This window comes from Ambystoma mexicanum, chromosome 2p (genome assembly GCF_040938575.1).
Source record: "Ambystoma mexicanum isolate Mex_15411 chromosome 2p, UKY_AmexF1_1, whole genome shotgun sequence".
In the NCBI taxonomy this organism is placed as follows: domain Eukaryota; kingdom Metazoa; phylum Chordata; class Amphibia; order Caudata; family Ambystomatidae; genus Ambystoma; species Ambystoma mexicanum.
In genome coordinates this window covers 775,999,688-776,024,203 of record NC_090923.1, presented here as the reverse complement: position 1 = coordinate 776,024,203, position 24,516 = coordinate 775,999,688, and the positions used below count along the sequence as shown (strand labels likewise).

The following is a 24,516-nucleotide window of genomic DNA, read 5'->3' as shown; positions in this document are numbered from 1 at the left end:
CTGGGGTGTACACATGGACAATGTTCACATGTGATGTGTACAGGACACTGAGGATCACTTGATTTCACATGCATGTATTGAGTGCATGTCCCTACTGACACACACAGTTGCACAATGATCCATCACATGTACAACCACCCTTCCATGGCCACTGGTGCACACAGATTGCCTTCTGGGGCACGCTGTGTACCTGCAGCACATGATCTATGGCCATTTGGGGATCCTGTACATGCGTTAATTGGTTATTTTTTAAATTTGTCCTTTTCATGTGATGCTCAAGGTGTATCTCAGACACAATGGCTGCTCACTGTGCTGTGTTCTGAGCAGTGTGTTGCAGGAGACACACACAGCACACGGGATCGGGAGTAGGGATTTTGTCTTGCCTAATGTGCACGTGAACAGGCATTCAGTGTTATGTTCCTGCTACGACTGGTGAAATGCATATGTGTATGACTTGGTATGTGTGGGAGTTTGTTGGTCAGTCATTTCATGTAATTCCATGTCAGGTGTCATTGTCTGGAGCCACTTTTCATTTATCACATGTCACTTCGGATCTTATTGCTCATGGGTTGGCCTTTTGGTATTGCCGGCCATGTCATGGTGTGGCAGACAAGGGTGATGGGGGTTGGGAGGGTTTGGGTGACATACCAGGGATTGTCATGGGCTGTTTTGCAGGGGGGCGGGGGTGTAATACACACCTTGCATGTGTTCCTTTTGGTCACACAGGATTGTTTAGGTTTAAGTAGCTAGGGATGCACATTGTAGCACTTCCATGGCAAAATTCTCAGGGTGGTAAGGTTGTGACAGTTGACTGTCTCTTTGTCATCATCGATTGTCACCTGGTATGTGTCAGGCCTGTGTGCACTCCGCAGGGGTGGGACTTTAGGTGAGAAATGTGGCCACAAGCTGGGTCCGGGCTGCCTCGCCACGTGCCCTATCCCCTCCCATGGGCAGCACCTGTGCCTGTGGTTGGGGATGTGGGGGCACCTCCATGTCCACCGGTACACCCTGCCGTGTTGCAACTTTGTGCAGGACACATGCTGCCACAATGATCCTGCACACTACTGGGGGGGGGCATATAGTAGCTGCCCACCAGAGCGGTCAAGGGAGCGGAAGCGTGGCTTGAGCACTCCAAATGTGCGCGCCATATGCCCCTGGTTGCAATATGGGCAGCGTTGTATCTTACCTGGGGTGGTGTGGTTGGGTTCCGGATTGGCGTCATCATGTGGTTGCTCAGAGGGTAGGTACTTTCCCCTGGGGCGGTGATAATGGTTGTGATTATTAGTGTTTGTGAATTTGTCTGTGTGTGACATGCATACATGTGCACAGGCATTTGTACTCACCTAGGAGCCATGTGTCGCCATGCTGCCCAGCTTCCAGGGCCTGGCTCAGGGCAGACATTCTGTATATGAAACAGTCATGGGTGGAGCCAGGGTAGCTTGCATAGACAGATGTGATTATTCCCTTTGCATCGCATATGACCTGCACATTGATGGAATGCCAGTGCTTGCCGCTTCGATAGATGTGCTCAGTGGTCCCATGTGGACGCAGGGCCACATGGGTGCAATCTATGGCACCAAGAATTTGTAAAAGTCCTGGACCACGGCCTGCCTTTCTGCAGGAGTTCTGGGCATGTATATGTGCCTGAAGACTGAGGGGCACGCAGTCATGATTGCCAACACCTGCTGTAGGCAGCGTGACTGCGTGGCCTGTGAGACCCCCCCCCCACTATGGCAGTAGTCTGCTGAAATGACCCAGTGGCCAAAAAAAGCAGGACATTGAGCACCTTCTCCAAGGGGTTCAATGCTTGGGAGCACAGGGTGGGGGATGTAAGGTCATCTTCCCACTGCCTGACCAGGTCTAGGATGATACGAGGTGGAAACCTATACCTGCCATAGACCTGGTCATCAGGCATCCCAAAAAGGATAGTCCGGGGGGAAAAAATGCAGGCCCTGGCTATTCTCCTCCTCCTGCGGTGTCCCTCGATCAGTGCTGCGACAAATGGTGCATTCATCATAGCTTTATATACGTGTTTGTTGTTTGCCCGCACTTTTATACTGTGCACGGGAATGCTTGTGCCTGCATCCCTGTGGCAGACGTGTTGACGTCTGTGCGCGTTTTTTAGCGTGCGCGTGTTTCCCGTATTCGATTCCATGAATATGTGTTGTTCGTGTGCGTGTGAGCGTTCCGTCTATTTCCCTGCAGTACTTCCCCAGTTACGCCTTCTTTTTCCTGTGTTGTTCCCCATTCCGCGTATTACGACCCGTGTCCCGCCCCCGTTTTGGTGTGTACACCAACGTTGTGCGCATTCCCTGTGCGTGCCACGCACAGCGTTCGGGATGATGCAATGACGTGTGCGCCCGTGTGCGTCACGCATGGATTTGGCGCACATCCAGGGGAAAACACGCGCAGGCCCTTTCTTGAATCGCACGCGTGCGCGTGCGCTTGCTTTTTCACGCTTGCGCCAGCTTGCGCTGAGATTTTCTGCACACATTTGCTCCATGAATCGGCCCCAAAGTGTATGAAACTCACTTGGTTTCTTAAGGCTGCGTTATTGAATGTTAGGAGATAGAAGAAACAATATACTTATTTTGCAATTTTTATAAGGTAAATGGCAGACACTGTCTATAAAAGCATGGAATGTATGCATTTGTGAAAGTATGGGTAATAATGCAGAATAATGTGATTTATAGGCAGTGGTGTTATTTCAGCTGGGAGTTTTTCGATGATACTGGGGCTCATTACGACCCAGGCGTTAAGGGGTTAACGGTGCTGTAAAAGGTTGTGGCGCTGTTAACCCCTTAATGCCTTACTACGATGTCCCTTTGCGGCTCCCGACCTTAACGGCTGGTCTGTACCAGCCGTTAAGGTAGGGACCCACAAAGGGACTTTGAAGGTAATTACGGTACCGCAAATTGCTTCCCCATTCCCATTGAGCCCCATTGGGGCAAAAATGGAAATTGGGAAGGGACAATGGTAAATGGGGAATTACCGCCCGCCAACCTTGGATTGGGGTGGTAATTCCCCATTTCACCATGGCGGATTCGGTAAGTTACCAGCGTTAACCATGGTGCTAATAGCTGGTTTTCTGGATTAGTGCCTAGGGCAATATGGGGCAGTAGTTCTGTTTTTTTGTCCTCAGCAAAACATTGCTAGGTGTTTAATCAACCGAGGCATGTGTGCTTTCATGCTTAGAGCTGGTATGTTCTTCTGTAATAATGAGAATATTGATTCCAGTAATGCTGTTTATTTTAAAGAAGATGGCATTTCTTTATCTTTTATGGGAAATGCCATGCTGTTCTGGAATATAAGGGTTGCTTTGGAGAAGGTTATGTGACATTTTTTGGACTAAACTAAGAAAAAGAAAGAAAAAAATACAAAATAACAGGTGTCTGACAAGCATCTGCAAAAACAACAAAATAACGGCTCTTTTCAGAGCCAAACTCAAAGGGAAAATGGGCACACTATTTAAATTTACATTCACCATGCTCAGATTTTCGATATGTCCACGGACATGGCTGTAGTCTGCGGACATCGCATATTACATACTGGGATTTTGGGGTGGAGAGGCATGCAAATGAAAGTAAAGCAAAGTATTGGTCAGGAAAGTTTAGTGGGTGTGTTGTGTAAGGAGAGAGTTTGTCAGAAACTATTTTTCCTGAGAGAAGAATAGATAGATATGGCTGTGTGTTTCAGAAAACAGATTATCTGGATTTTGGAAGACTCATTGATACATTGGTTGGAGGTGCATGCAGAACGCTCTGGAGTATCTGCAGATCTTGGATTCCCTCATGTGGAAGTGCACTGGCATGGAGTGTGTGGAATGAAGTGGCTGGACTTGGTACCTCTCTGTGCTAGTTTGGAGGCAGAGCATCATTCAGACATAATTATAATTCATTTTGGAGGGAACAGTTTAGGACATGTGTCTGGAATTTCATTGCAATTTGCAATGAAATAAGGATTCGGGAAGGTTATGGACATGTTTCCAAATTCCCAAGTAATTTTTTCTCGTATTGCGCAGAGACAAATGTGGCTGCGTTTTTCTTCATTTGGTCCACAAATGGCAAAAGTAAGGCACAATGTCAATAAGGCTGTTTGTGCCTTTCTAAGAGATGTTGGCATGTCCTCTTTTCACAATGAAAATATTATGTTTCGTAGCACATACATTTTTCGCAGAGATGGAGTCCATCTTACTTATGCTGGCAATCAGATTTTTCTAAGAAATCTACAAAATGCATTGCAACCTTTTTTGGAATTATAGCCATCCATTTTGCAGTAGGTGTTGACCATTCCAAGTTTTTCAAACACAAAAAAACACCACTAAAAGGCTCTTTTCAGAGCCACCACTTCCTCCCAGAGAAAAGTGCAATGGTTTGGATAGGGCAGCACCCCAAAATTTAAGATGTCCGCGAACTGTCAGCGGACTTCTAAAAAATGCACAGGGCCCTGCTCCATTTATTTGCTACTTCTATTTTTAGACTGTGAAAGGCGGCTCTGAAAAGAGCCTTTTTTGGGGGGGATTTTTGTTGTTTTTTATTTGTTTTGGTTTTTTACACACGACACACTAGGAGAGGAGGGGACAGGGGGGTGAGGAAGGGACACCAACCAGGGGATAAGTAAGGGCAGGTGGATAGAGGAAGATATAGGGTGGGCCTTATTTAGGTAGTGGGCAGACCTTCTCATGCTCCTTGAGTAGTCTCGAAAGCACTCCGAAGACTCTCCCCCCTGCAGAGTACTGCGTCGCAGTACATACACAAAACTGGGACCCTTGAAAGGTAAGTGTCAACAGCATCATGGATGGCCTGTGAGGCAGCTGGAGGGATGCGCTGTCCCACAGGAGTGTCGCTTGTGGTGACAGGAGCAGAAACGGAGGATGTGGTACAGGAACTCAACCTACTACGTTGATCACAAGGTACAACCTTGCGAATGGCCCCACCGTGAAACAACCTTAGGTGTCGCTTCATAGATGTCGTATCAAAGCTGTACGAATCAGGCCTCCCACAACTCAGTACCATTTTGCACTGTTTGCAGGTGACCTTCTTCACACGTGCTTTTGGTACGTCACCATGAATGGTAAACAACCGCCACACCCAAGACTCACGTGAGTGCTGATAGTAGGGACTTCCACTACCTCATCCTCTTCATCCTCTTAATCCTCACACCTGCGGCGGTGGTGGAGGGGGTGGGGTGGTGCTGAGGCAGATGTATCACCAGCTGGAACAACAGCAGCCATGGATGCCATCAGGTTTCAGCAAAGGCAGCAAAGGCAGGTAATCTTCAATAGTGTGTGCTCGACGGACACCTGTACTGCCCGCGGACAGAACAAACACCCCAAAAAGGCTCAAAATGTTCCAAAAAGTATGTAGAAAGGCAAGGTTATTGTCTGGGAGATGTGCAATGGTGAATATTTACTGTAAAATACTTTCGATTGTCGAAAGAAAATACTTTAAAAATGTTCAGGGTCCGGAACAGTGTCTGCAATTCAGGACACACGCTCAGTGTGGGTGCGGTCACATGATGATGTCACAAATATGTCCACGAAGGGAACCGGTGTCCGCAGGACACCAAATGCACATGAACGGTCTTGCGCAAGCGCGCGGGTGTTCTACGGATATTATTCGGGTCCTCAAACCAATTAAAAGTGCGACACAAGTGAGAAGAACAGTTACGGGCAGGTTTGATGTTCGTAGGACTTATGGGTGTGGTGCACATGTGTGTAGATGTTCTACAGACAATACGGACAGCTATAGTGCCCTAATAACACCTCTATTTGAGTTAATTGCAAACATTCTGGACACCAAGTGTGTTCTAAGAACAGTTCCAACTTGTTTGCAAACAGTACGGACAGGTATAGTGTTCTTAGGATACCTCCATTTCTGGTTAATTTCGGACATTCCGGACATCGCGCGTGTTCTAAGAACAGTTCCATCTTGCTTGCAAACAGTACGGACAGCTATAGTGCTCTTAGGACACCTCTATTTGGGTTAATTGCAAACATTCTGGACACCAAGTGTGTTCTAAGAACAGTTCCAACTTGTTTGCGAACAGTACGGATGGGTATAGTGTTCTTAGGATACCTCCATTTTTGGTTAATTTCGGACATTCCGGACATCGCGTGTGTTCTAAGAACAGTTCCATCTTGCTTGTGAACAGTACGGACGGGTATAGTGTTCTTAGGACACCTCCATTTTGGTTAATTATGGACATTCCGGACACTGTGTGTTTTCTAAGGACAGTTCCATCTTGCTTGCAGACAGTACGGACAGGTATAGTGTCTTAGGACACCTCCATTTTGGTTAATTGCGGACATTCCGGACACCGAGAGTGTTCTAAGAACAGTTCTATCTTGCTTGCGTACAGTGTGGACAGGTATAGTGTCCTTAGGACACCTCCATTTTGGTTAATTATGGACATTCCGGACACTCGTACTGTCCGTGGACACCTTAACTGCCTTTAAAAAAAAAAAAGACACAAAGGACTAAATTAAAACACACATATTATTTTTTTATTACATACAGATACACAATTTATGAAAGAGACAGGGAAGCAGAAACTGACACAAACACAGGTGAATTAGGGGTTTGGAGAGGATGGATGGGAGGGGATGAAGGGAAGGATGTCTCATCAAAAAGTTTTTCTTGGTGTTGAGGGTATGGGGATAGTTTGGGGATAGTTGACTGGGACATGGAGAGGGGAACAGGTGCATGTGGGACAATGATATTTATTTTTTTCTTTTATGTGGTCCTCCACAAAATGTTTCAAAAGATTGAAATTTTCCATAAGCATGTCCATTTTTTGTTCCATGTGCTGGAGAGTATTTTCTAATGTCTCTTTTGGTGTATTATTTTCAATGTTTGTTTGGTCTGTTAAATAAAAATATATATGTTAAACACACATAAAGTAATCGTTATTAATTTGCTTATATAGAGAAGTGTGTACCATTAGTATCACTGTCTTCAGACATTTCCTCACGTGGGAAATTTTCCTCAAGCCATTCCAAAGTACTGGACATTTCTGTGTAAAAAAATATATTACTTTTAGTGTACCAAATACATAAAGTTTAGAAATATATAAGAAAAATTAAGTTTACTACTTTCTGGTAAATTGTGTTCTTACTGTTGTGTCGGTCTGCTGTTGCTCCTAGCTGTGCAGTTTTTGTCAGGTAATTATGTTGGAGACATATCTTTTTTGTTGTGGTATATTCCATTTTAGTGCATATGGAATTTAAATGGATGGTTGATGTGTTACATATATAGGTTCCATTCTTATTTACTATTACATATACTGGGGGTCATTCTGAATAGGGCGCAAAGGGATACCGGGCACCGTTAAGGACATCGGTGCCGGTAAACCCTTTGCGCCATACTATGAGGTCCCTTTGCGGCCCCGTCCTTAATGCCTGCTTTAACCAGGCGTAATGGACGGGATCCACAAAGGGACTTCAGAGCTAATAACGGTACCGTAATTTACAGTACCGTTATTTGCACCCTCCCTTTGGGGGCTCAAATGGGAATGGGGATTGACATTTTCAATGGGGACTTACCGGTCCCGCAAAGGTCCGACTAGACCGGTAAATCCCCATTGAATGAGGGCAGACACCGTACCAGTAATGGTGCTATCATGGCGCTAATAGCACCATGACCAGCACCAACTTCGGAATGAATGTGTTTATGTGCTGCTTTTTGAACTTTTTCAGTGTTTATATAGCATGATAGAACAATATAAGATATCCCCAGTGTTTTTGGGTAGTGTTGATGTTGTCCGCGTCCGTCCGCGGACATTCACACAGTCTGCAGACATCAAAATCACTAGCAGGGGGATCAACATGTTCTATGTTATATGAATATAAAGTAAGGGAATCCTAGTATCATCTATCAAATTCACACTATGTATATGTGTATTTAGTAAAAAAAACGTTGATAAAGGGACGTTATGGTTCCAAGTAAAGCCAAAAAACCCTGAAATTTACCAGTTATGGTAAGATAAGCAACCATAACTCGCGCCACCACCGTGCACTGCTAAGACTAACACCCAGGACACCAAAGATGACATCACACATGTTATTGATGACATCACTGATGACATCACATGTCTAACTCACTGTTGTTTCCTTTATTGATATGTCTTAGGCAGTAATAGTTAGGAACAAAGTAATCAAAAAGTACTATATATATAGACTTATATTTCAAATGTGTTCTTACAATAATTCACTTAGGGTCCACTCATAGCATATGAAATATATACATAAGAAAAATATACACAAAAGAAAGCAATGCTTTCTGTGTTTGAAGCTAATCAGTAAGGTTATCAACACTTTCTTATTGTTCTGTTTTTTTTACTGTACTTTCTCTGGATGTGTTCATATTTGTATTTGCATTACTTTTTTAGTGTGCAGTCACATCATGTGATATTTGTACATAGGGAAGTACTAGGTTTGAAACAGAGAAATATTTTCTGTGCACAAAGATAATCAGTTAGGTTGTGAACACGTCTGCTTCTACTGCTGCTTTTTTGTGTACTTCACTTTCTCTATAATTATTTAGATTTGTATGTGTTCTTGTGTCATTGTGTTTTGTATGTAGTAATGAAATTATGTAGTCAGTGGTTTTATTAGCTACTTATTACATGTTGCATAGTACAGAAAACTCTAATAAGAAAGCATTTAGTATTTCACTATTCAACATGGAAAGATTATGAATATTGCACTTCTATCATGTATGCTGCACACAGTCCTCATATTTAAACATGAGTAGCTCAGTATATTGTATTCTTGCAGCCATATTCCATCCCATCCTCATCACCCCTCACCAATTTGACAAGTGCAATGTGTTGTTTTTTAATCTATTTTTACTGCGATGTCCGAGGACACCGGCTGATGTCTTTGAATCCAAGATGGCTGGTGTTTCCAAAAATCTGATGCACCTCACGCTTCACAACAACCAATCAGCGAACACGTTGTGTTGTCCGCGGACATGACGCAAGTCTATTAGCCAATCGTTGTCCTGTGCGCGCAGCGAACAGGGAAGTGTGTCCTCGGAGCGGACATAGATATCACTAATTGTTTTGCCTTACGTTTTGGTCATTTAAAAAAAACTACTGGATGGATTTACACCAAATTAACAAAATCATGCTTTCGGGACAAAGCCGCCGCTCCTGCTGCAAATTTGTTGAAAATCCGTCCAGCGGTTTGTGCTGTAGGCGTGAGCACATTTATTCCCATTATGTCTAAGGGAAAAAAAGAAATGTTGGGACAACCCCTATAACTTTGCCCCCTCTGGACCAAACCTCACCAAACTTTGCAAAAAAATTCAGAGTGGCCCATATACTTGTTTGGTGAGGATTCGTCCATGGGGAGCGAAGTTATAGGCCGCCCAAAAAGTGCTCTTCCTATGGGATTAGCCATTTAATATATATATATATATATACATATTCAGTAAAATAAACTTTGTTAAAGGGACGTTATGGTTCCAAGTAAGACCGAAAAACCCATGAAATGTGCCAGTTATGGTAAACTAAGCAACCATAACTCGCGCCACCACCGTGCACTGCTAAGACTAACACCCAGGACATCAAAGATGACATCATAAATGTCATTGATGACATCACTAATGACATCACATGTCTGGCTCACTCATTTTTTGCTTTATTGATATATCTAGGCCAGTAACAGTCAGGAACTAAAAATTCTAAAAGTACTATATGTGTAGACTTATACTTCAAATATGTTCTTACAGTAATTCACTTAGGATCCCCTCACAGCATATGAAACATACACATAGGGAAAAACACAGACTTGGAAGACAGCAATGCTTTCTATGAATGAAGATGATTAGTAAGGTTATTAACACTTTTTTATAGGTCTGCTGTTTTTTTTATTACTGTACTTTCCCTGGATGTGCTCATATTTGTACAAATGGCACTTACACTACCTTCCTTATTGTCTAGTCACAATATTTGATAGTTATACATAGGAAAGTAGTTGCTTTGAAGCAGAGCAATCGTTTCTGTGCATAAAGATAATCAGTTAGGTTATGTAGATTGTCGGACAATACTGCCGTTTTTTTTGTTTACTTCACTTTCCCTGTATATGCTCATATTTCTATGTATTGTTGCCTGTTTCTGTTTTATTTGCAATATTGCAATTATGTAGTAACTGGGTTTTATTAGCTACATATTAAATGTTTCACAGTACGCAAAACTTAATAAGAAAGCATTTATCATTTTACTATTCAATATGGCAAGATTATTCATATTGCACCTCCATCATGTATGCTCCACACAATGCCTATGTTTCTACATGAGTATTTTAGTATACTAAAGAACTTCATAATAGAATGCTATTTGTAACACCGCATTAGTTAATGCACTATGTACACCATGATATATATTCCAATGACCCTTGACACTTTTATACCAACATTACAATGAGAACCCCTTGTACAGACTTTTCATGAAAAGTAAATACACATGTGATGTCATCAATGAAATTTGTGATGTCATCTTTGTTGTCCTGGGTGTTAGTCTTAGCAGTGCACAGTGGTGGCGCGAGTTATGGTTGCTTAGCTTATCATAACTGCCAAATTTCAGTTTTTTTTGGTTTTACTTGGAACCATAACATTCTTTTAACAAATTTTTTTTCACTGAATTTCATAGGTTTTTAGTGGCACAACTTAACCATAACGTCCCTTTAGCAAAGTTTTTTCATTGAATTTCATAGGTTTTTATTAGTGCAAATTAACCATAACGTCCCCTTAACACATTATTTTCATTGAATTTCATAGGTTTTTATTAGTGCAACTTAACCATAACGTCCCCTTCACAAAGTTTTTTCATTGAATTACACGGCTACGGGTGCAAAATTTGGTGAGGTTTGGTGCAGGTGGAAAAGTTATAGGGGGTGGTCCCAAAATGTCTTTTTTTCCCATAGACTGAATGGGGAAAAAATGTTGCTCACGCCAACAGTCCAAACCACTGGATGGATTTTCACCAAATGTGTGGCAGGAGCAGTGGCTTGGTCCTGAAAGCGTGCTTTTGTAAATTTGGTGAAAATATGTCTGGTATTTTTTTTTTAAATGACCAAAAAGTAGATCACAAAAAATTAGTGATATCTATGTCTGCTCCGCGGACACACTTCCCTGTTCGCTCCACAGGCAGGACACCGATTGGCTAATCGGCATGAATCATGTCCGTGGACATGCGACGTGTCCCCTGATTGGATGGTGAAGAGCGTGAAGTGTGTCAGATTTTTGGAAACGCCCGCCATCTTGGATCAGTGCATGGTGTCCGCGGACATCACGGTATAAACATATTAAAAAACACAACATTGCACTTGTCAAACTTATCAAATAATCTCTGGGGAGGTGGGGATGGGAGATGGCTGCAAGAAGCAAAAAACAGGTGTTTTTTTTGTTGCGAAAGTGCGAACAGTTAGGATGTTCGTGAACAATCCTGTGCAGGACCAGAAGAAGTGGTGTATTGACTTACAATCTATGTTTAGAAGTGCACCATTTACGTTTCTGCCTCACCATCTGTGTTGTCACTGAAATAATGCAATCAACTTGAAAATTAGTGAAGGTTGCAGGCTAAAAGTACTGTGCAGAGAAGTGATACAGTACCCACTGCTAAGCGGTAAGGAAACTTTGCAATGACAGAATGCGCCCTACTCCAACATTGAAGTAGAGGGTACACAAAAAAGAGTCAACATGTTTCTAGCAATAGCCCCATGTGGGATTGTTGCTTCTGCAGTCTGCAACCCCAACCTTACCTTGTGGCATTACAGAATAATACTACATTCCGAATTCCCGTTCTTCTAAATAGTTTATATTGGTAGCCCAATATTTATTAATATTAAATAGAAGTAATTTCAGGTTATTTTACACTATTAATTAAAACGCTTCATGTTTATAAATTGATGCGCTTGTGCTACACCCAGAGCGCAGCAAAGAAAGGTCTATTCATGTCTGTGTTAAAATGTAATTAAAGTAATAATGGAGTCAGACTGGTGCCCCCTACAGTTGGCTCCTCAGGCAGCCACCTGCACTGCCTGATGCAAAGACCGCCCTGCACGTGCATGAGAATTACAGTTCTCATGGATGCGGTGTGGCAAGTTGTTGCAAAGTAAGAATGTATTTTGATTTAGAGTGAAGGTCACCAGCTTTGAATTTTTGTTTGCGAGCTCAGGAAGCCCACGCAACGGACACACAGTATAATGTTCAATTGTTTTTTGGCCTTCAGAGAAAGGGACCATTCCGAAAGGAATTGAATGAAGGAGGGTTGTTATAATGTAAGATATGATAAGGTTATGTATTCAAAAAGTGGACTAAGGAACATGTAAATTCAGTTTATGAACATTTTTTGGTGTGAACGGAGACTGCCTTACGGTCTGAGTTACGCCAAGAGAATGGAAATAGTAAATGTAATGTAAGTTTAATTTTGGATGATTTTATACTCGAACGAGCATCAACTTATCATTATCTGAGCATTATTTGTGGGTTACATTGTACTTGTTTGTTCTGTGTGGCATATTACAATGAAATGCAAGTATAACCTTTGTGTGTAATGTTCTTTTTACCGTTCAGTTGGGCAGGCCAGCATTGATATGCATGTAGACCACTACTCAGTTCTCCCAGGTTCAACGCTAATATTTCAGTAAAATGCCATGTATGAGCACCTAGAATTGTAGTATCAGCTTTTGTATCCTGTTTAGAGTTGATCATACTACATAGCAATGTTCTCGGAAGCAAATTGTAATAACGATCGGCTAGTGAGACATTTCTATTATGTTTCCAAAACAGGTACATTTTGCTATTTTGCGATCGTCAGAGATTCCAGATGCCAACTGATGGATTTTTTAATCAGCAGCTCCAGCTACTTGTGAACAACTGGATGTGATTAACAGTTTTTTGGGACGATCGGCAAGTGCAGATATGCCCTTACGCTGTACTAACGATTAGGAGAAACATAAAATCCTTTACGGTGGTCTAGCCTCATGTTGATGCACAAGCCCTGAAATTCACGGTGCAACCCAAGCGCTTCTTTTATCCAAAACAAACACCTTGTGTACGCAAAAATAACAACGCGTGACAAGCAATAAACATTTTGGATCGCGAGCGAAGAAAGACATTTCAAATTTGATTGAATATGGCAATACTCGGATGTTGTCGGAGCGTTTATTGTGAAATAAAAGTACTTTACAAAAAGTACAGACTTGTTGTTTCTTTTTAAAGTACGGATTAGTATTCCAAATTGTGCCGTGCTTTGTTGTGAGAAGTTGTGTGTTGATTTTCGGGTTCTGTGTCATGTCACGTAGGTGATGACTGGGCGCATTTGGGTACGCTGCTCAGGAATGTCACTGAGAAAGGCAGACAATATCACTAGGTTTGGTGATGTGAGGCTCAGTGGCGGGGCATATGATTTAGTGCCATCAGGGCAGTTCACCTGAGGCCAGTGGTCTTCAATTCTTTTTGGCCGGGGGCCCCCGTGAACAAAATTTGGCCAGGTCGGGACCCCCCAGAAATGCCAAATGGACAGTATACATTGCGCTAGGTCACCTGCTCCCATCAGAGTCGCTGGGCTCCCTCATCCCACCCCTACCCAGTCCCTAGTCTCTTCGCACCCCATCACACACCCTGGGCTCTCCCCACTCTGCTCCCACCACTATCCCATGGTTCCCGCCCATTGTGCTCCCACCATAGTACGTGGGTTCCCCCCATCCCGTTTCCAACACAGTCTGAGGGCCAGTGGCGGCTGGTGATTTTTTTAAGTGGAGGGGCATAACTAGTTCCCCCAAAAATGCCATAGCGACTGAGAAGGGGTTCGGGGGGGTTTCCCCCTGTGAATGTTTTTTAAATAATAGGTTAAAATGTTGCATTGTAGAGCATACTTTTAACAAAAAAAAATGGGTAAATAGCCAAACAGTGCAATGTGCAGTAAAAAGATACCATCCCTGTCCCCTGGGCCCCACTGGGACTAACACAATCAACATGATTACGTGCGTATGCAAGGCGCTGCACATTTATACAGCAATCACTCTATCATTGACACAAGCATCCATCACCATACATTCGGTCATAACATAAGCATACACGCATCCATACACATGTTTAAATCAAAACAATTAACATAAATGTACCTTCTGCAGTGGCCTGCGTGTGGGTGCTGAAACGCCCTGCACCAGGCTGCTCTGTCCGTATGTGCAAGGAGGCTCAGGAGCTCCTCCTGGACATACAGACATGCTGTGCCCCAGCCAGCATTTTCAATGAGCTATGCAATGCTGGCAAAGCAAAACACCCCAGCACTTGTATGGCTCAGTGAGCATGTGCGGCTGGGGAACTAAACTGAACTGTCAAAGGGAAACAGTTTTCCCTTTGACAGTTCAGCCAGCCCAGGAGCACTCCATCAGCTGGATAAAGCAGCTGAGGGAGTGCTCACTGTTTCACTGGGCTGGCTACTTAGCTCCTCCATAATGGATAAGCCGCCAGGCTCGGACTGGACTATACGACAAAATGTAAAATGCTAGTGTGGACCATTCAAAATGGGCAACCACCCGCAAAAAGCCACAAATGGGCAATTACCGGACCATGCCGAGTTAGGCGGACCTGATAATTGCCCTTTCGCGGGTGCCGGTACCGGTAGATCCCCATTCCCGTTTGAGCCCCATAGGGCTCAATGGGAATGGGGAGCTCGGATGCATTGGCACCGTTAATAACGGTGCCGGTGCATCTGATGAGCTGTGCTCGCGGGTGCTGCACGGCCTGCTAGGTCAGACCTGGCAGGCTGTCAGGCACCCACGAGCACAACTTTTACTATGGTGGTACGGTAGCAATGGTGCTGGTAGCTTACCGGCACCATTGTTACCGTACCGCAATAGTTGTAATGAGGCCCAGTCTGTCCATTCACAACTGAGGGCCACTTTTTCATTGTTGCCTGAGACAGGTTCCTGCTTCAGCCTGACCATGTGAGCCACTCTGCCCATTTCTTCCAATCTAAATCGCGCCCCACAGTTTGAATACCGCTGCCTTAGGCCGATGCAGCAACGGGTAAGATTAGCACAAGATGGCCGCGCCCTGTTGCCAGATTTCACATGTGTACAAAAGAGGAAAACTAAGGTAAGGGGCATTGGAAATGTTTGTGCGATCGATCAACGTATGTTAAATGTTAATGTTAAATGTTAAAGGTATTTGTACCGCGCACCGTCACCAACTGAATTGGTCCCCAGGCGCTCAGGCGGATCTGTAAATGATAAAGGTGGGATGGGTTAGTAGGTTGAAGAAGGGAGTAGGATAGTGAGAGGAGTGGTGTGCTGTTGGCAGCTTCAACTCAGTATACACCGGGTACTGAGCTTTGGTGCGGGTATCGGATCGGAGTCAGTCCGCGTGTGCTGTTGTTCCGGCTTATGTGTTGTTGCAGTGTTGTGAAGTGCATGTGGCTTGTTGTGCGAGAGATGGTTGTGTGAGTTTTTTTAGTGAGATAGGTATGCAGAGCTTGAGCTTATATAGGTTAGTGGGTTACCTGACCTTTACCAAGGCTAGCACTCGTAGTTCTGAGGAGTGTGGCACTTGTTGGCCCTCACATTCCCATCTATACGCGGCGCAGGCCAATGTTTAGGGCTCCATACAGGTGTGGTCATGCCAACATTCACACTTTATCTAGACGCGACGCAGGCTGGTGTTTAGAGATCAGTCCAGGTGTGGGCAAGCTAACATAATGTATGTATAAAAATGCATGCCTGAACCCTAGGAACAATCATATTTTCTGAGCATTACTCTTGTCAAACTTATCAAATAATCTCTAAGGAGGTGAGGGGTGATGAGGATGGGATGGTATATTTGTGACTTGATTGCGAATGAGTTTACAAAGTTTGGTGGGATTCTGTCATGAGGGGCGAAAATTAGAGGGGGGGGTCCCATAATAATGTAATGGCTTATAAATGAGATGACATTTGATGAATCTACACTTATTTTGGCAAACTGATAATCAATCTAGATATAAATGTTTTTGCGAAGTTTGGTGGGATTTTGTCAAGAGGGGGCAAAATTAGAGGGGGGGTGCCAAAATAATGTAAAGGCTTATAAATGTGGTGCCATTTGACAAATCTACACAAAGGTTTGCAAAAGATTATAGAGCTCGATATAAATGTTTTCTTACAGTATGAATAGATGTTGTCAAGTGGGGGCTAGGTTATATTGTGTGTGCATTCATTTGACAATTTTGAAAAAATAAAACATGGGTGGATTTGCAGCAAACTTGCGTAAGGAGCATTGGCAAAGACCTACAAGCATGGTTTTGCCAATGTGCCAGTATTTTATTATTTGCCAAGTGTCATAATGTAGCTATAAAAAAATAGAAGTATACCTTTAGTGAATGAGGGGTAGCCTGCGGCAATGGGCAGTGGCCAGATTGTCTGGTTCATGGAATAAGGTCATATCAGTAAAGGAAAAAAGAGTGAGCCAGGCATCTGATGTGATCAGTGATGTCATCAATGACATTGGTGATGTCATCTTTGATGTCCTGGGTGTTAGTCTTAGCAGTGCACAGTGGTGGCGCGAGTTATGGTTGCTTACCTTACCATAACTAGCGAATTTTAGGGGGTTTTCGGTTTTACTTTGAACCATAACGTCCTCTTAACAACGTTTTTTTTACTGAATTTCATAGGCTTTTAGTAGCACAACTTAACCATAACGTCCCTTTAACAAAGTTTTTTTACTGAATTTCATAGGTTTTTAGTAGCGCAACTTAACCCTAACGTCCCTTTAACAATGTTTTTTTACTGAATATATATACATATATATGAGTTCCTTGTGTTTGTTTCTTGTTTTTTGCTCTATTATAGTCCTCAACATGTCTTTCACCACATTTTTAAAAGTGGATCTTCAGGAGGATCTTATCATTGCACTCTTTTCATCCATATTTGTTCTATACAGAGTTCTCCTTGAATTATCATCACTATTCAAGGCATTGCCTTAGTCAACAGTTTATGTATCCTAATTAATTATATACAAAGTACTCCTTGATGTTTTCCTTCACTATTTGAGGTGCAGGCTCAATCAAAGATTTATTAGAGGGGAGTGCTGGGTATAATAGCCATGCATTATTTTCTCCCTGAAAACGCTGTTCCGTGTTACCCATTTGCTCTTGCACAATCTCAGAGAAAAAGAGCCCGGGATGCCTTCACAGTCAGGTATGTTTACCCTCCATCTGTGTTGCATTCCTCTGACAGGTTATTTCTTTGCTCTCTCTCGTGGCAAACTGAGGTTTCTTAGGTTTCTCTAGATTCCCAAATGTTCCACACCCTTTGGAGATGACTGGGTCATCTTCCCTTTTCATATTGCGCTAGCGATATTGCACTATACAAACACCAATATAGATAGATAGATAGATAGATAGATAGATAGATAGATAGATAGATAGATAGATAGATAGATAGATAGATAGATAGATAGATAGATAGATAGATAGATAGATAGATAGATCTCCTGACCCCTCTGTACTCTTGGGCTCCTCAGCTGCCTCTGCCCTCTGACCCTCCCAGCTCTGCCAGGCTCTTTCATGCCCCTCAGCTGGCTGTTCCCTCATCTCTCTCATGACCCTCAGCTGATTCTGACCCTCAGATGACTCTGACCCTTCAGCTCTCTTAAGACCCCTCAGCTCCCTCAACCCCCTCAGTTGACTGTGCGCCCTCAGCCCTCACAGGTGTCTCAGATTCTCAGGTCCTCTCAGATCTCTTTTGTTCCTTGAATAGCACCTGGACCAGATGTCAACCTCTTTATTGGCTGGGCCATCACATTATTATTATTATTATTATTATTATTATTATTATTATTATTATTATTATTATTATTATTATTATTATTAGAGTATTTATTAATCCCAGGTCTGGCTTTGGGAAGCAACGGAACACTTTAGATTTATGGGGGAAGAACACAGTGAGGGAAGCAGAGAAAAAGTAAGTGGGGATCTAACAGGGGAGGGTGAGTGTGGACAATTGCCAGCAAGGGATCTACAAGCAACCAGGGGAGGAGGCAGTGGGGAGCAGAGCACTTTGTCTCAGGTATGGTGGGGAGTGCAAGGTGTGTGGGCCCAGGTGTTAGGGAGGAGCCATTCCTTGAAGAGGAAGGACTTGAGCTCTTTCCTGAAATGTAAAAGCACTGGGGCAAGTCTGATGTTGATGGGGAGGTTGTAGAGTCTTGGAGCATAGACAGAGAAGCCCTGTCATCTGGTGCTTTCTTCATGCACCATCAGTGCTCAGGTCTGCACATTTGCCCACTTCTGGTGGACCACAGGCCTCCTGAGAAGCTAAGTTCCCCAGTAAGGTTGCTTGCAGACTTTAGGGTGACAGCTAGATGGTGCAACATGATTTGAAGCTAATAAGGATTTTCAGTGGGAGGCAGTGCAGTTCGATGAGGGTTGGGTGATATGGTTAAATTTGCAGAGCCCTTTAATGAGTCTTTCTGCAGCATGCAGGTCACAACTCCGTAGTGCCAGGGTAGCTGCTGAAAGGCCTTCCAAAAGGGCATTGGGACCATCCAGGTGGGAAAATACCAAGCATTGAACAGCAAATCTGTAGTTGTTTTGCGGGATGAAGTGCTTGATTTTCCACAGGAGAGAAAGTTTGTAGAAAGCTGTTTGTGTCTTCATTGCTTTCTTTACACTGTTTGAACGTGATGTGTCTGTCGAAGTTGAACTTGGTACAGGTGGCTGGCTGGGGTGTAAAGCTCTGGAGGTTCATAGCATAGAGCCAGGTCTGGATTTCTAGCTGTTCATTGTTATTTGGTACACAAAAGGGGACCAGAACACTAAAAAATGGGTTTTTTAAGCATTGTATGTACTCCCAAACATTTTACCCACACAAAAGACAGGTAAGGATTCCTGATAAAGTAAAAGAGATACTAGTTCATAGCGTATCACGCCCTCCAAAATATACTAACTGCCCCCACAGTGGTGTTCTATCCCTAGATTACAGTGGTGGAGTTCATTCCCTCATCCACAAGGCATTCACTACCTAATAGGATAGGCTGTACTAACGTCTAATTAAGAGATGAGATGGGATGAGATGGGTGGCCTCATCAATTGCAGGGGGTTCAATTACACCTCTGGAATGATGCATTTACGGGTGCAGGCCTAATCATCCTCCGCTTCCACAGTGGTTGGGGGAATTTATATATTGGTTATTTGTATGGCATGTATACAACAAGACAGTGTTTCAAAGCACCATTAACTAATTGTGTTAACATGCATTCACGGTGCTGTCTTACTGTCTGGATTTTTATTGAAGACACATTGGTGTTTTTTCATTGTGGAGCCTATGGTTTGGGTTAAACATTTATAGTCTAAATAGGGTCAGCCTCTTCTTCTGTCCCTCACCTTAGTTAGGGGGTTCACCATTGTAATCTAGGGATCAAACACCACTGCGGGGATAGTCAGTATCGGTTCTGGGGTTTGATAGGCTATGAACTAGTATCCCTTTTACTTTATTAGTTCAGTGTTGTTGGTCAGCAATAGGAATTCCTTCTTGGAAGAGTTACGCTTCAGTTATGCACTGGATATCCAGCCCTGGATCAATGTGATGCAGGTCCTGAGCTTTTGGTTGTCTTCGATTAAGGATATCTTGAGGTAGATCTGCATGTTATCTGCATATTGGTTGATGTGGATATTGTATGGGGCGAGGAGGGCACATGTTCAATGTACCTGATCTTATTGGACTTGATGCTTTACAGTTCTATACTGAAGAAGGAAGTTCCACCATGTGATGTATGTGTGTTTGGTTATTAGTCTTCTTCTTTCTCTCCTTTTTTTCTATTCCGTTTCAGGATAAGAGGGGTTAATCACATGGGATCTTGTATTGCCTCTAACTTTTCTCCTTCTGGTGCCCTTCTTGTTAACCTTCAATTTGTATTGTATTTTTCTATTGGGTTTGGAAGGCAGTGTGCATGCTGTTCTTTGTAAGCTTAGCTATAAAACAGGAAAGTTGTGCCACTGTTCAGCTCAATTTCCCCAATAGGTCAGAGAGCTCTCTTTCTTCATGCAGATACTTATAATATCAAGGGGTGATCCGATATATGACTCTTAGAGTGTCTTGAATCTTTCTTCTGGGGAACAGCAAACATTATTCCATTGAATTGGATGTGAGCTGTTTGAAATATATGCTACTTCGTTCTAATACACAAGACGCGACTCGTGGCTGTATTCAGCTCCTGCAATCCGTGACTGAGAACACGAGAACGGAATGCGAAGCCAGTTGAATGACAACAGATCCACTGAAGCTGTCGGCTGGTGGGGCCGTACCATCCAACTGACCCCTTATTTATATATCTTCCGTAATAATAATAAAACATATCAATATAATAATATGTCTCCACGTTACCACATTGGCCATAGTACAATTGGCGACAAGGTTTGACTCCAGGCCCCACCGGCTCGTTGTGTCCGATCGTCCCGGAGTGTTGTAGCGGCTCCCTGCAGTACCGCGTACACTGCTGCCGCTCCGCTCAACACATCATCAGGCTCTAAGGTATTCATGCGCATGCTATTTTGAAATTAATTTACGCTTATCCCTACTGAGCAAGTCAAATTTAACCAAATTACTTCCTGTTCATGGGCAGTAGCTTTGATGACGACGCGAAGATTTGGAAACACATGTCCACAGCTTAAAGGGACAGTATTTATCGTTCGTATGTTAACTATTTAACATGAGACTGAGGAGATTCAATCATGCACACTCACGGATGAACTCAAAATGACAGTGCTTGAAATCCTTGTTTCATGAAATCCAACCAATTGTAACATTATAATAGTCAATCAATAATTTTTGCAATGAAGTAATGATACTACGTCCTGGGTAAGCTGTAATTGTCACAATCCCAGCAAGCAGTGTCATCTCTTCAAGGTCAGACAACGCCACCTTGTGGTCGACTATATCCACAAAACCAACAAACAAACCACATCGCTGTTGGAAACACTGTCTGAAAGGCAACATTGGTGTCACAGTGTTCTTGTTTGCTGCACTTACTGAAATTTCATATTGAAAAGGAAACTGAAGCCAGCCCTCAATTGTAAACATATATATATATATATATGTAATATATATATCACAACCCTGATAGAGCGCCAATATGTCTTTCAATAGCGTTCCCCCACCTATGTTTTTCCTGCCAGAAGTTGGTGAGCCAGCGACTCCATGGAAGAGGTGGATCAAATCTTTTGAAAATTATGCAGGTGTTGTATGTGGTCGAAATTGTAGCACAGAGAAGAGGAAGTCACTACTATTACACTGTCTTGGCCCAGCTGGGCAGGAAAGATTTGAAGATCTACCACAATTGCCTCCTGATGAGGCTGCTGATTTGAATGAATACGAGCGTTCTGTGAAGAAGATGAGCAAGCATTACGAAAGAAAGTTGAGTACAATCCTGGAACGTTACACTGTTCCTGCTGAATGAATGAGTTTCAGGACTGTGGTTTTCACATGGTCTGACTGGCTCTGGTACAGTCCTGACTGAATCTTGAGATACGTAACTCTTATTCACATTTAACAGGGAAGGAGGTCATGTTGAATGGAGAACTGAACTGCATGGGGATTTTTGCCCCCCTAGCTTTGAACCTTTGTTGACTGCATAGTCTGACAATTGGTCAGGGAAACCGTGCTCTAGGATTAGGGTAAGGGCATTGTTTCCTTCGCTTGTTTTAAAACTAATGGTGTTCATATCACAGGTAGACATTCCCCAGGCAACATCAGCAATTATTTGAGATATGCATGGAAGGATAGCTCAGGGGCAACGTGTTTGTCTTGGAAGCAAGACAGCGCGACACAACACAGGTTTGAATTCAAATCCTGCGCTTATAAACCACTCGCTGTTATTAAGGGTGTTATAAATGAACAATGAAATATCTGGGGAGAATGTTAATCATTACACCAGGTGTGTGGAGCCCTGACATTTATATTACAAGGCACAGTGAGGCTGAGGATGGGAGCCAGGATGTAAATAGGTCCTATTGCTCTTCACCTACAATTTCTAAGCGGATTTAAGAAACATTATTTTATACTGACAATACATTTTGTAATAAAAGATTTTATAGAAAAGAATGAGACTGGAAACCCATTTTTGGACTTGTATGCCACATTGTGCTTTTAAAAAATTCAGAATAGGAATGTTTAGGAAGTAATGCTTCACAAATTAATGGTTACCTGGTATGTACAGTACCCACCAGAAGAGGTGACATAATTTAAAATTGGGAGATTTATAGACCACGCCATCAGATGAACTATGGTTTTAGCCATGGTCCCTGGATTTGACCGACACACATGTGATGCTTCTCAAAATATAGGCCTCATTTTGAGTATGCCGGTCCAGTAACAACGGTGTCGGTAAGCTACCGGCACCGTTGTTACCGGACCGGCATTCTCCGAGTTCTGAGGGCGGGTGGCGTCCCTCCTACCAGGTCTGACATGGCGGGCGGAACGGCACCTGCTTGCAGACTCTGATGGAAGCACCAGCACCGTTATCAACGGTGCCGGTGCTTCCGTCCTCCCCATTCCCATTGAGTCCTATGGGACTCGAATGGGAATGGGAGTAATGACCCGGTTCTTCTCCAAAGCCAGGCGTCGGTAAAAAACACAACTCTGTTGGCAGTCGTGCCATTTTTACCGCCGGGTTCGTAATTAGCCTCAATGAGTTGTTATTTTCCTTCATAGTGCGAGTATCAATGTCAAAACCTAAAAAAATCGGCAACATTCCTAGAACACATTTACATGTGCAAATCGACATCGCTCAGAGAAATGTTTCTAACTTTGGAATTATATGTGGCATGACAGAACGAAAACATGAATGTGTTACATTTAAAAAATGTGCGTTCTTAGAACATGAGAGAATGATTGAACTCAAATGTATCTCCTTCATTCACCTGCAGATGATGGTAAGTATCCACTTTTGAATGAGGGAGTTAGTGATGGTGGGAGATTCACTGCACCCACGATGACCATTGTGCTTATTATACTGCTGTTGGAGATTCTTCAGCAGGGGCATTAAGAAGAAGTTCACAATTAGCAACACACCATTTTGTATTACTGCCAACAATGTTGCCAATTAGTAGAGACTGCGTTGTCATGCTCAGGGCGGTGGAAATTTGCCCACAGTTAGTAGAATATAGAGCAGAAAATGATTTCACCTGAGTCACCCAGCCATATGGAAGGGAGAACAGATGTTTGTCTTGTAACATGATTAAGCACATGATTAGTTTTCAAAACATCCAGGAGTGATCGCATTATACCTTTGGAATGTAATAGCCCCTCAACATAGTGTCGCTTGTCAAACAACGGGGGACGCCAATCGGTCCAATATTGATAAACCGCTGGATCTCATGTATTACGGCTTCTGTGTAAGGCATCTTTGTCCGGTCCTCCAAGGATGGTCTGCGGTCCATTCCAATCACATCATCAATCTCTTCGTGAATTCTTTCTGTTGAAGCAACATTTCAGACAAAAACATCATGTGAGCAATGAGGGAAGGAGGGAATATATTTAGGTGCTCTAGTTACAGAGATACAAACAAGATCCACAGTACCTTGTCCTTGTTTAACTGAGGATTGTGAAATAATGTCTTCTTCAACTTAATCAGTAACAGGCTGGAGAATTTGCAGAACCCTAGATCACAGTTATATAATATGATATGCCAGAAGGTTCAGTACTGACTGAAACTAATCTTATTAAATCAGTTTGCATGAGTTGATGAAGACAGAACTAAAGGTTTTTTGAAACATGATAACTATACGATTAATTAACAGTTAGCTCACAGTTTTTCAAAACACTCCACACACCATATTAGGTCCTATCACATAATTGGCCTATGGCATTTGACTCTCTAACCCCCATTCCTCACAGAAACAAAAGATTTTTTGAAGTGCTTTAATTTAGAGGAATGAAAGTGACAGTAGACCCCTTTTAGAACTACTCTGCCAGATTTGCTTAAAAACACGATTTTCTTAAAAATAGCAATATTTTGGTAGCAGTACTTTGAACATGATTGGTTAATTGGTAAGTACATTCGATTTATGCCCACCGGCTGATCAAGTATTGTTTCACTAACAATATTACCGATCTTAAATGATGGTAAGTATCCACTTTTGAATGAGGGAGCTGATTTACGTAACCATTAGTTAACCTCTTCTCCCTTTTATTCAAATATTTTGATCTAGGTTATCCAGAAACATCTGGTTCTAGAGAGCAGCAAAGAAGTATATAAATATTGTTTGTACTCATGATAAAACTGCCCATGGATATGATGCTAAAACTAGACATGTTTGAGAGGGGGCGGGGGGTTCAGAATCCCCCCAAAGGGAATTTACTCGGAAAAAAAATATTACATTTGAGTAGGAATTTAAAAGTCTATTTGAATTTCAAAATGGACAATCTTTTGATGTAAACTTGGCAACCTATCTATAATGCCATATCTATTGAGCTTTATACAGTATCAATACCTTCAAAAGGGGGCAGGTGTTCAAGGCAACAGTGTTGATCCAGGCAAA

The 24,516-nt window shown here is 42.8% G+C and overlaps 1 protein-coding gene across 1 annotated transcript in view; it reads right to left on the bottom strand.

The window, feature by feature from the left end:
- The window catches only part of LOC138566780 (cytochrome P450 2G1-like), a 552,906-nt gene that overhangs the window by 150,090 nt on the left and 378,300 nt on the right, over window positions 1–24,516 (bottom strand). The window contains exon 7 of the mRNA XM_069644432.1: window positions 23,263–23,450. Coding sequence (XP_069500533.1) covers window positions 23,263–23,450 — 188 coding nt within the window. The remainder of the gene's footprint in view (window positions 1–23,262; window positions 23,451–24,516) is intronic.